Source organism: Mastigoproctus giganteus, chromosome 2 (genome assembly GCF_048544385.1).
Source record: "Mastigoproctus giganteus isolate SK-2022 chromosome 2, ASM4854438v1, whole genome shotgun sequence".
Taxonomy (NCBI): domain Eukaryota; kingdom Metazoa; phylum Arthropoda; class Arachnida; order Uropygi; family Thelyphonidae; genus Mastigoproctus; species Mastigoproctus giganteus.
In genome coordinates, this window is record NC_143576.1 from 31,917,597 (window position 1) to 31,931,657 (window position 14,061).

Consider the following 14,061-nt stretch of genomic DNA (forward strand, 5'->3'; position numbering starts at 1 on the left):
CCTTGTTGAATCAATGCCACGTCGGATAGCTTCTGTACTGAGGGCAAAAGGAAGACCTATGAAGTATTAGGTAGGTGGTCATAATTCAGTGATCACTCAGTGTATATCATATACAATAAATACATATATCTATCTATATCTATCTATAAAGTTTTTATAAGACTGCATCTGTATAAAATATTATCAAATAATGGTATATGGACCAGGGACACTTTTTTTTTTATATTTTAATTTTTTTATTTTATTTTTATTTATTATTATCTTTATATACCATACTTAAACACTGGAAGTATGCTCACAGAGCTACGTTCAGGGTCCTAATGGGAATAGCAACCCCGAACTGCCCAAGCACGATCTTTTTTTTGTCTTCTTCAGTATTCTTATGCTTTCCTACCCCCACTCCAATATTTTGATTTCTCATGAGCCATTAGTTTATCGAACGCAATATTCAAAATGCTCCTTTTCTGCTTTAAAACACTTTTCTCGCCTAAACAAAGTTTAGCGACTATTTACTGCTACTTTGCAAGCTTGTTATTCCTTTCTATCCTGGGATTCATTACTTCATATGTTTAATACATACCCCCATTTTACATTTGTAATTTAATTTACTACAGGAACTCCCCAACTTACGTAAGGGTTGCGTTCTGTGGAACGCTATGTAAGTCAGATTTTATATAAGTTGCAATTTCCCCCATGCTTGTGCAGCACTCGCAGCTGTGCTCACCGAATTGATTGAATCAAAAAAGAAATGTTCAATGAACATGTAAATAAAATTATTTATTGTATTTATTAAATTTTTTATCTTATGCACAGGAAAAATTACAAAAGCATGCAATTTAAAAAATTTCATAATTATAAAATTACAAAAAAAGAGAGGAGACAGGCATAACATTAGTAAGTTTTACCTCTCGAGCATCATTGCCAGAATCAACATCTTCAACTGATAAGCATGCCACTGCAGAGGTTGGGAGCTGTGGAGATTTAGAAGGGTCAGCAGCTCAACCTTATGAAAGAACATATTAATGGATGACTGGACGCTGGCTTTTTTCTTTTCATCATTGATTTCTTTGTAGCAAGCAAGCATATCATTCACCCCTCTGTTAACTTTTAAGAATCGTTCACTGTTAGGATCCATCTTCTCAAACCTTGCCATTGCCGATGCAATTTCACAAAATGCCATTGCCATCTCTCTGGTGAGTAAGCATCTCGGCTCCTCATTTGGTTCATCTTGAGCTTTGTCAGCATTTTCTTCTTTCACTATTGCTGCCTGCAAGTCAATAAGTTCTTCGTTAGATATTTCCTTCTCTTCTTCCTCTATTAACTCCTCCACATCTTTGGCATCAACTTCCAACTGAAGCAGCTTTGCAACCTTTACAATCTTATTTGTAACCTCTTCGTATGAAAAACAACTTTTAGTAGTTTCCGCCAGGGCCTTATTAATGTTTAAGATGGCATGGGAAATATTGTAAGATTTCCAAGTCTCTTAACGTAAAATTTTTCTCATCATCTACTGCAGACAATGCCTGAAGAAATGTTGTGCGTAAATAGTATGCTTTTAAATTCGAAATAACACCCTGATCCATAGGTTGGATGAGTGAAGTCGTGTTTGGCAGTAGAAATATGACTTTCATGTTTGAATTGAAATCATCTAGATGACTGGGATGTCAAGGAGCATTATCAAATAGAAGCAAAATCTTGAAAGGAATGTCGTTGTCTTTACAATATTTTTCAAACTTGGGAATGAAGCAGCATTTAAACCAATCCTCAAAGAGAGAGATACTATTATCCATGCTCTCTGGTTCGATCAGAAATGCACGTGTAGGGTGTCTTTATTGATGCCCTTAAATGCACGAGGATTTCCAGAATGCTACACAAGCAGTGGTTTTAATCTGTAATCTCCCGCTGCATAAACTCCAAGCAAAAGTGTGGCCCTATCTTTTGACACCTTGAAACTTGACATTGTATTTTCCTCTTTGTCGATGTATGTTCGATCCCGCATTTTTTTCCAATACAGAGCAGCCTCGTCAACGTTAAAAATTTAAAAATGCAACAAATTTTTAACTGCCTTCATCAATAATATTTTTCAAACACATCACAAAATTTCTCTGCAGCTGCAGAATCGGCACTAGCAACTTCACCGCATACTTTAACATTGTGGAAACCAGCACGATGCTGGAACCTATTAAACCACCCATTGCTTGCCACGAACTTGGGTTGGGGTTCGCCATACTTATCCTTAACATCTTCATAAATAATTCTTGCTTTTGCTTGAATGGTCATTAGATTTAGGGGAACTCGCTTCTGAATCTGATTTTCCATTCATATTATTAACAGCTGTTCCATCTTCAATATAGCACCTGAATGCTGTTTTGTGATCACTGTTGATCTTAAGTGCGTTGATCCTTTGACACGTCCTTTTATATGTGCACTGTCCTTTGAAATAGTATTCTCTGTTGAAGCAGCGAGACCTAATTCCCTCATAATAGATGACAAACTTTGTCCAGCTTCATACTTCTTAATCATTTTAATCTTCATTTCTAAATCAATTTTGTTTTGTTCCTGGCACTACCATCACTTACACTTTTCATTGGTCGCTTTGCCTTCTTCATTGTAATATATAAATAGGAATGAAGAGATTCTGAAAATTTATTTATGTTTTTTATATGATTGAAGATTTCAATGAAGGGGAACAGATTTTACCAAAATAATGTAAAAACCCACACAATTCCAGTTATCAGTATTATCGCAAATGCAATAAGATCAAGTATAATAAATTTCACTAACAGAAAAGCCCAATAAACCGGACAGTGTAAATTGTTTTTGTTTTATGGTCATGACCTCTAGAAATGTGCTAAAAAATATATCACAAAGGCGTTTAAAATTTATTCTTATAACAGAACATATGATAATGATGAAAGTGTAGTGCAATTTCCATTATAAAAATGATCTTTTAGAGAGATAAATAGCTTAGTAATATAGTGAAATTTTCAACTTCCAAGGACTTGGAACGTTTGGAACAAAAAAAAAAAAAAAAACAGTGTGTTATTGGGTTCACATGATGATATTTTCACGATACCTCCATTTATTCCTACGGGATGCAAAATACATTTCCACAATTTTTTTTAAGTTTGCACCTGCCGGCAAAAACTTACGTAAAGTCGAATTTCCGTAAGTTGAGTATTACGTAAGACGGGGAGTGCCTGTATATCTATCTATCTATATATATATATTCTTACTACCATGCTATAACCAAATGAGTGCAAAGAAAAGATAATAGTCTTTCAAAAAATAAAAATGGAAAGCATTAAATATTGAAATAAAAATGGAAGTTTTAAAGCAGGAATGATTTTCTATGTGGCTTTGGACATAGAAAGAAGCTAAAAATTCAAAAGAAAACTGGTTGATGAGCAGTTACAGAATTATTTTAGAATAAAAAAGAAAAGCAAGCTAAGCAACCAGTCTTCTTTCATTCTTTAAAAAAAAACAGCCCAAAAGAAGATTTCCTACCAAACCCTCATCCAACTGAAAAAACATTAGCCATCAAAAATGAAACAGTAGTACCCATACATGTTTTATTTCAATAAATTTTTATTTTGAGTTTTAAAACATATTAAAATGCAAATATTATTAATAAACTTTGAGTTTTAGTATATTTACCAATCATAGCATAATAAGCATCAATAAAAATAAGTCTGATAAATGGGTAACTATTCACAATTTATAGCTTTTATGGAAGTTATTGCTGGTTTCTTTTTTTTTTTTTTTTAGGAGCATTAGCAACTAAGGCCATATTGCTCTGGGGATATGCGGTGGTCATTTCCTGACCTTTCCACATCCTCCACATTTGGTGACTTATCTCTGAATGTTTTATAAAAATGTGCGTACTACAGAATGCATTTCTACTACACATTATTTTTTTGAAACATGTTGCATGTTATAGCAGAATCCATTGTACATATATGCATGCAAAAGGTGAAATACAGATATAAGTAGGGGCATAACTGTGGGGTTTAAAGTGATAGAATGATTGGGGAATTTAATCCCCCATCATTCTATCACCTTAAAAATGTGAAAAACAAATTTTATGACAAATAAAATCCTTCTTAGTTCATAAAAACTAATGGTATTTGAAAATAAAAAAAGTTTGAAACATTGCCACACTCTCAGATGGAAATTCTAGGTATGCCTATCAATAAAAAACAGATGTTGACTATGTTATAACTAATGTAGATAATATGAATTTGAATATCTTATATCTAATGTAGACAAAATGCATTTGAACATATTATATATGTATTGTAAATATAATATTAGCATTAGCAGAAGTACATGATGCAAGAAAGCAAGCTTATACAGCATCAGCCACAAAAAAAAAAAAAAAACACTTCCCATTTCACTGATCCATTCATTCCAAATGTTTCTCTAGTTCTGTCTTGAAATTATTTCAGCTATCAACTTCCACAACAACAGATGGAAGTTTGTTCCAGTAATCAACTACCCACTGGCTAAAGGAAAACTTCTGCTCATCTATTCTACAACTGTCTTTTCTCAGCTTGAATCTATGCCCCCTTCAGGTTTGTAATCTGAGTAAGACGAAGAACCTCGTCAACATTGAGCCTGCTCAATCCATTCAAGACCCTATACACCTCAAATAGATCGCCTCATAGGTACCTAGTCTCCAGAAGCCGCAACTTGCAGAACTTAAGCCTTTCTACATAAGAGCACCCCTTTCTTCACTTCACCAGTCTAGCTGCCCTTCTCTGTACTCGTTCCAGCAACTCTACATCCTTCCTAAAATGAGACTTCCAAACCTGTACACAGTATTCAAGGTATGGCCTTACCACTGCCTTATACAAGAGGATAATCACCTCCTTATCCCTGCTCGCAAAATTCCTATATATCATTGACAAGACCCTATGACATATTCTGCCAGCTTGTCTACACTGCTCAGAAAACTTCATATCTGATTGCACAATTACCCCCAGGTCTCTTTCATGAGTGTAACATGAGTTACACTCACTGGTAGTAGATTTCTTTGGATGGTTACTGCTACCTATATGCAGTACTTCACAACTGTCAATGTTAAACTTCTCAGCCCATCTGCCCAACTTTACCAGATCCTGTTGCAGCAGCATACTGTCAATAACAACCCAGCCAACCTTTGTACCATCTGCAAACTTTGGCATTAAACTTCATCAATATCATTGATAAATATATAAGACAACAATGGGCCCAACAACAAACCCTGAGAGACACCACTAATAACATTAGTCCACATACAGCAGTATCCATTGATTAACACTCTCTGTCTTCTCCCACTCAACCACCTTTTATCCAGTGTAGCAACTTGCCCTTAATACCATACTGCTCCAATTCGTTCAGTAGTCTTCCATGTACAAGAGTATCAAAAGCTTTCCTGAAATCCAAGTATAAGAGATAAAAATTATTTTTGACATTCAGTTCCTTTGTGACTACATCATAGTATCCAATCAAACTGGTTGGACAAGACTTCCCCTTGAGAAACCCATGCTGGGTCTGAATTATTACTGCTGTCTTGTCTAAATGATCCTGCAATGCTTCTTTAACCAGTGACTCCATTATTTTCCCTGAAACAGAAGTCAAGCTAACAGGTCTGTAATTACTCTCGTGTCACCCTTTGGAGATACATTTGCACATCTCCAGTCCGTGGGGACTTCCCCCGAGTCCAAGGATGCTCTCATAATTATGGCTAAGGGTTTGCTTACTTCCTTTGCCACCTCCTTTAAAATACTGGATAGATTCCATCTACCCCACGTGCTTTTCTTATGTTTGACTTCAACAATTTCTCCTCCGCTTTGCTCTCAGTTATTACAAAATCATTTAAATCCCTATTACAGTTTGATAAACATCTGGCCCTCTCCTCCTTGAATAATTCCTCATGTGTGAATGTAGATGCAAAATACTCATTTAGTTCGGCAGCTATCTGAGAATGATCATCTACAGTCAAACTATTGATATCAAGTGGACCAAACTGATTCATCTCCTTCCTTTCAGAGTTTATATAAGTCTTAAGTATTTGCTGTTTTTCCTTTGCCAAAGATTTTTCATTATCTACCTCCGCTTGCCTAACCTCTTTTGTGACTTGATTGCAGACTAGCTTGTATCTCCCAAGGCTTCTGTGTAGCCTGAAAATTTATGTGCATCCCATGGATTTTTGTTCTCTGCTATGAGTCTCATTAGTTCATCTGACATCCATCTGGTTCTACACCTAGAACAGTATTTCTTAGTTAAAACAAAAAGCCTAGTAGCTTCCAAAATTACTTCCTTGAATGCTTTCCATTCAGAATTAGTTGTTTGTAACATCATCAGTTGGTCCCACTGTATAGAACCTAAAAAATCTATTTGAACACTAGAATTAGGCCACTGTTCAGGCTGATAAATTTACTTTTTTAAATTAAGTTCAAAGCATGCAATGGCTAAACTAAAAAGAAAAAATATAAAAAAATATTTTTAACATATAGTTAAATCACTGGCATTCTGGTTGTTATTTTATAATACAAGCATTATTTAAACTTTACCCATAAGCAGTGAAGCGCATCTGAACAATTTTTAGCATGTAATATAAAAATAAATATAACTGAACGTCATTACCTGTTTTATTATATCAGCTTCATATACATCAAATATTTCCCATTGTGTTACAAGGGTTGAAAAAGTAACTCTTGATGGAAGTACCGTTTGCAGATCATGATCCTGTATGTTAACAAAATGTTTTTAAATATATAAAAACTCAATTTAAAAATGTTATGCTATTCTTGAAATCTAATTTCAATTCTAGACATTTTCATATACAGTAAATAACTGATCATGTGAAACAACTGAAACCAATCTAATTTTAGGCAGTCTATTTTTCAGGTAGTCGATTTTTAATATAATCCATCTACACAATAACAGTAAAGCAGGAAAAAAAATTATAGTAATTTGCAAATAAAACTTAGATAAATAGAGTCAGTCCTCGTATAACACGATAGTTGTGTTCCTAGAAACCCTCGTGCAATGCAAAATCGTGCAATATAAACAACAGGCCCTATGGCAAAAATAGGGTTAGGTGCCGACCACCCAAGATTGGACACACATTTGTAACCAAAACATTACCAAACACAATAAATAATTGTAATAAAACACTTACACAGTTGAAAAATGTAAAATTAATAATTTAATCATTTAAATTTAGATTTCTTACCTTAAAAATAAATGAAGACAGCTTGAAGGAAAAGGCTTGAGAAAGGGTTGAAGCAGCGGAATTATGGGGAAAGTGGCGGCAGGTTGTCATCATTATCGGAACTGGGAGGTGGAGGAGATGCCGATGAGGACTTTGGACGAAATGTGGTCACACCAGAACTACAGGGCTGTGGCTCATTTTCTGTCTCTTTCTTCGGTGTTTTCATAAAAAAAGACATCTAGTTTCTGTTGTTTCGCAATCTTCCTTCTTTCACAAAGCAGACCGAATTGTATGAAGTGCTCTTCTGCTTCTTTCTGCATTATAATCGTTATCTTCTAGCCATTGTATACTTTTCTCAAATGAATTTAAAACTGAAGATAACTCTGAAGTAGAAAGTGGTTTTATGGTGGCGTTCAGGCATTCAACTTCGTCATCTTCCTCATCTTCCACCTGCCCTCCAGCAACAAGTTGTTGCAGTTCTTCAGTTGAAAGTTCTTCTTCATGAGACTGAAGCAACTCTTCTAAATCATCTTCCTCCAATTCCTCAAAGCAAACCTGCTTTGCGAGGGCAACACAATGTGCTTTTAATTTAGGAAGCTAGTCAAAGCCTTTAAAATCACGAATAAAATCTGGTAAAGGAGGCCACCAAACACCATGTAAGCATTCTTTTGTCACTTCATTCCAAGCCTCCACAATTATGTAAATTGCATTTTTTATATTGAATCGCTTCCAGAAGTCTTTAACTGTTGGTGCATTTTCACCCTCTGTTTCTGCTATCAGCATCTTAAATGTGCATCTTGTGTAATAGTGCTTAAAAGCAGCAATTACTCCTTAGTAAAGTGGCTGGATAAGAAATGTTGTGTTAGGTGGTAAAAACAGGATTTTGATATTTGGTGACAGTTCAGCAAGGGTTGGAGGGTGACTTGGTGCATTGTCCAAAATAATTAAAATCTTAAAATCCAAATTTTTCTTTTTGCAGTAGCTTCGAAACACATCCTTAAACACTTCTAGTAGAAGGTCAGTGAAGATCTACCCTGTCATTCACCCTCTTCTGCTGTCCCCCAAAGTAAACACCCAGGGTAGTCCTCACGATCCCTTTTAACGCCCGTGGATTGGCTGCATGATAAACAACAACAGGCTTCAGTTTCAAGTCGCCACTTGCATTTGCTCCTAACATAACGGTCAACCTATCCTTAGCAGCCTTGAAGCCTGGAGCTCGTGCTTCCTCTCTTGAGATATATGTTCGTGATGGCATTTTTTTCCAATACAGTCCAGTTTCATCAAAGTTGAAAATTTGGTCCAGTGTATAGCCCGCCCTCTTCCTCAATTAGTTTTTTCAGTATCGGCGGAAATGCTGTTGCTGCTGCTTCATCTGCACTCACAGCTTCACCTGATAATTTCACATCATGGAAAGCGTGACGTTTCCTGAAATTATTGAACCAGCCACTACTGGCAGTAAAGGGAGGCACTTCTTGAGGGTTTTCAGCTTTATTTCTGAGGTCTTCAAATATTGCCAATGCCTTTGCTTTTATCGTAAGCAAATTTGTTCCTGATCTCTTCTTTGTTTGATCTTCTATCCAAACAGATAAAAGACGTTCCATCTCTTCCAATTCTTTGTGTCTTGATCTAACTGATTTTGTTACACTTTGTGTTGTTCCTGGTATGAAAATTACTTTTATTTTTTCTGCATTCTTTCTAATTGTTCTCAGCGTTCCCTCATTTAGGCCTGTAGCATGCACAATATTGCATGTTCTTTCATTCCAGTCAAAGCGTTTCACAATTTCATATTTTTCTTCTATTGATATTGCTTTTCTTTTTCTCTCTGAAGTATTTTTACCAGAACGCTTCCTTTTCACACTTTTTTCAAGTATTTTACTCATTTTTTTGAGAATAGAGCACAATTATAAAATGAACAAAAGTGAGGAGGCAAGCTTGTTATACATAAACGCACAGTGAACAAGTAGCAACTGAATAAACGACACAGCGCCCATGTAGAAACTGAATAAACAATGCATTAAAGGCAGAAACATGCTATTCTCACATATTACATGCTTATGTTTTACTAAACCACATTTCTGGAGATCACTACCATAAAACAATAAAAATAATTTGCAGTTTACGGTTTATTGGTGGTTTCTGCTAGTGGAGTCTGTTATAAACGGGTAGTAAAAGTTGATCTAATTACATTTGCGATAATACCGATAGCTGGAATTCTGTGGATTTTTACAGTTATTATGTTAAATATGTTTCCCCTTCCACGAAATCATAAAAACAAATAAATTTTCAGAATCTTCTCTTCATTCCTACTGTGTTGTGTTCAGTTGGGGTGATTCCACCGCGTTCGACTACCATTTCTTGTAAACACAAAGGCGAATTGTGCATAAGCGAATTACGTTCGTGTTATATGCGACATTGTTCCCCTATTTATAAATCATGTATGATCGAATTTGTGTAGTGTAAACATGTGTTATACGAGGATTTACTGTACAAATCTGCACATCGTATAATAGAATTCATCACTCTGCATAGAGGAAAGTGCCTGTTTATGGAAAGTTAAAACTGAGGTCTTGTACAAATAAAAATTTAATGAACTAGGTACTTCAAATTATTTATGTGATTTGTAGTACTTTATGTAATAATGAATTTGTAGCTATTTGTAGACTTTTTTTTTAAACCAAAGGTTTGAAGTCGAAGCTTTTATGCTTCATATCACTTAGTCAGTATTATACAGAAGTGACAGAGATAAAATTTATTCTTCTTTGCGTCATTTGTAACACATTATATAAGTGTAATCATGATTTTATTATATTCTTATGATAGTTTATTTCTTGCAGTTAAACATTAAGTGCATTAATTTCTTTTAGTGAAATTAGGAAAAAAAAATAAAAGCAAAAAAAAATTGGATAATTTAAATTTCAAATAAAATAAGTGATATCTGGATAACTAGAATTCTACTGTATTTACTGAAAATTTATAAAGCAATGATAGTGAATATACCAGTTAATCAGATACACATACCATCATCCAAGGTATCAACTCTGCTGTCGCAAACAGCATCATATGTCCTTACCAGCACATACAGAGCAGGCAATCAAATTCAAAAGGACAGCACAAGTGTGCAAATCAGTGAGTGAATGAGTAAACATTATGACCTAAGAGTGACTGAATGATGTATGATAGTCAGTGTACACATACCAGTACAAGTATCAAATGCTACCACTGTACTGAGGTGTTTTTACACTTGAAAATGTCTGAAATTTTGCCCAGGAATGATAAGACAGCACATTGTAAGAGCCTTACTAACTGCAGTTGAATCTCCTTAATACAAAGGGACCTAAATTTTCACGTTTTGTAATAATGAGGTTTGTAATAACAAGGTCCGCAAAAGTCGAAATTTTACCGTTTCATTCATTCATTTTTTTTTTTTGGTACATACTATATATCTAAGAATAATAATAAATAATAATAATAATAATATCAAAAATAAATGAAAAAATAAATTAATTTAAATGAATAAAATAAAATAATAAAAATAAAAAGTAATAAAAACAAAAGCTTTGTCTAAGAATACCGTAATAGGAATAACACATTTTTTAAAGATTTTATTTTATTTGTAAGATAAACTAAGAGAAAAGCAATTAATGGAAATGAAAATATTGTACAGTATATATTTTGATGTATACAATATTTTAGTATCACAGTAAAAAAGAATTACAATCTCAATATAAAAGGAGACATACAAACAATTAACTTTCTAATAAATTAATCTAATTTAAAGAAGGAATCCAACATTGTTTGCACAGTTTGCCCTATATGCATTTTTCTGGTTTGGCATTGCTGTGGTAGCAAATTCATCATCCACCTTCACAAACTCTTCAAATTTGCCAACAAAATTCATATTCTCCTTAAAATTCCCCCATTTCTCAATGTTGCTATCACATTTGTCTGCTGGATCATGTTTTTCGATGATATTCTCTCTAAAGCCACTCTTTCTGAAACAGCTGATTATTACACTTGATGCAACACTGTCCCAAGCAATTTGCTCTCTTTGCTCTCTTTAGGTTATAAATGGTGCCATGATCCAGTGGCTGCATAAAACTGGTGATATTGGAGGTAAAAACAACAGCCATATATTTTCAACTTAAGTGTCTCAGCAGAATGTGCTGTACAATGCTAAATCTAGAATCATCAAAATGTTCCTTTTTTCTGAAGCCATTCTTCTGTCCACTTCTGATAACTAAGACTGAAAATTGTTGACTGTAAGCCAAGCACTTCTATTGGCCTCATAATCACAGGGAAGTTGGTTAACTTCTTTAAAACATCTTGGCTTGGAAAACTTACCAATCACAAGTGGGCATAGTTTTGTACTGCCATCTGAATTGCAGCACAACAGAACAGTGAGTCTTTGTTTTGTTTGGCAGCAAATTATAAAATAAACCTGTGTCATCAAGATTAAAAATATCCTTTGCCTCATATTTTTCAAGAATTGACCATACAGAATGCAACCAGTCTGTAGCCTTTTCATTGTTGACTAATCCACTCCTTTAAATCTTTGGAGCCAGCCACTGCTGCATTTGAAGTCATTAATTCCATGTTGCTGAGCTAGATAATTTGCCTTTTCTTGCAAAAATCAGACTCGATATTGGCAAATTAGATGCAAGCATTTGTTGGTATCACTTGAAAAGTTTTGTTTCAAGCTCTTTCGCGTTTTTTTATCACTGCTCCAGTGTCACACACTTCTCCTAGTTATTTTCAGTTTTTCGGTATTTTAGATAAAGTAGGTAAAGGGATGTATTCCTTTGCAATGTCTATTTTGCTTTGTTCCATCCTATCCGCCTCTTGTATAATTTTCAGTTTAATTTCCAGGCTTAATTCTGCTTGTTTACATTTTGTCGCCATAACACTGCTAGATGAGATTTAATATAAACAAACTTTAAATTAATTTAAAGACACAAGTTTCAAAAAAGACATCAGCTCAGATAAAATGGTACAAAAATTAGATTATACTGTACTATAGCAAGACTCTTTGAACTGGCATAACAATTGCAACTGAGCTTAATCCTGTGGAGAGCAAGGGAGTGTATGTAAAAAACTTATAAAAACTGTTTTTATTATTTTATTAATTTAACAGCTCATCCTTCACAATGATGTTTTACAGAGTGCACTTATGTTATAGCTACCATAAATTGATTTTGTTTACACAAAAGTAAATTCTAACAAGTCAGTGCCATCCTTCGGGAAGCAGGTAACCAGGTGGCCAGATGCAATAACAGAGGCAATAATCGGACAACTATGTCAAGATTTGTATTAAACATACAAAATAACAATATTTATTTCTCATAGGGTGAAAATGAACTTTGTACTACATATTAACCAAATTTTGTAATAAACGAATATATTTACATAGAAAAGCCTATCCTTTCACAGTAGAATGGTATGTGCTTCATATAAATGAGTGCTTTGTATAAACTGAGTTTGTGTCTTGTGAAAGAGGAATTATAGTGGGTGCCTGACGCATGGGTCACTCTATCATGGAAGTGGTACAGAAAAAGCACTATCCCCATTCGACAGTATCAAGGGTGTATCAGGAATATTACATTTCCGGTCTCATCGTGGACGGTGCTGTGGGCAGAGGAAGGTGGTGGATGAACGTAGCCGTCGATATTTGTTCTGCATTGTTTCAGCCAGCTGGAGAGCGACAGTGGCACAAACCACCATCGACTTCAACGAGAGAAGTGCCAGAAACGTCTCCACTGAGACCATCAGGCGATCATTAGCCAAAATAGATTATGGGAGCCACCGACCCACCAGAGTCCCAACACCACAACACAGGACTCTACGCCTTAACTGGGGAAAAGAACACTGGCATTGGATCTTGGATGATTGGAGACGTCTCCTGGTCCGATGAGTCCATTTCCAGTTATTTCGAGTGGACAGGAGGTTGTGTATCTGGCAAAAACCGCATGAAGCGATGCACCCATCATGTCAACAAGGAACTGTTCAGGTGGACAGTCAGTAATGGTCTGGGCACATTCAACTGACACACGTTGGGACCTCTAGTAAATCTAGATGCATCTCTGAATGGTACAGGGCACATAACTGGACCATTCAGAGATGGTCCAGGTTACGTGTTCATCCTTGCAGACCATCTGCATCCCTTCATGGTCATTGTGCACCCACAGGGCAACGGACACTTCCAGCAGGACAATGCGCCTCCCCACAGAGCCATAGTTACTAGAACATGGTTCAAAGAGCATTTTGCAGATTTTACCACCATGGAATGACCACCCCAGTCACCAGAGATGAACCTTGTAGAGCATCTTTAAAATGCTGTGGAAAGATCCAATTGAGCTTTGGATCCCCCACTCAGGAATACGACAGAATTATGGACAGCAGTGCAGCAAGCATGGATGGAAATACCTGTGGAATGCTTTCGTGAACTAGTGGACTCAATGCCTCGCTGTGTGACGGCCCTTATCCAGGCGAAAGGTGGATCTACCCATTATTAGGTATCCCATGATTTCTGTCCACTCAATGTACTTGCACTGATCACAATAGCAAGTAAAAATAAATTTGAAGTACTAGTTAAGTGATAAAATGTACACATTATGGAAATATCAAAAACATGGTGCCAATCTGACATACAGGATATAGAATTTGAACACAATGAGTACAATGCATATAAAAAAAAGTCAGGCTGAACAGGAGAAGAGAAGTTACTCTTGGTTAAGTCGCACATAAAATCTAAGGTAGTACAACCAACTGAAATTTGTTGATTTCTGTCCATAAGTATAAGGATTCAAAAAATAATTCCATACAAAAATAATGTATGGAATTATTTTTTGTATTATTTATTATAC

The 14,061-nt window shown here is 35.3% G+C and overlaps 1 protein-coding gene across 3 annotated transcripts in view; it reads right to left on the reverse strand.

The window, feature by feature from the left end:
• LOC150089255 (dynein intermediate chain 2, ciliary) overlaps positions 1-14,061 on the reverse strand; it is a 317,847-nt gene that overhangs the window by 173,519 nt on the left and 130,267 nt on the right. For all 3 annotated transcript variants that reach the window (XM_090388583.1, XM_090388589.1, XM_090388593.1), the window contains one exon: positions 6,631-6,732. In XM_090388583.1, coding sequence (XP_090244709.1) covers positions 6,631-6,732 — 102 coding nt within the window. The remainder of the gene's footprint in view (positions 1-6,630; positions 6,733-14,061) is intronic.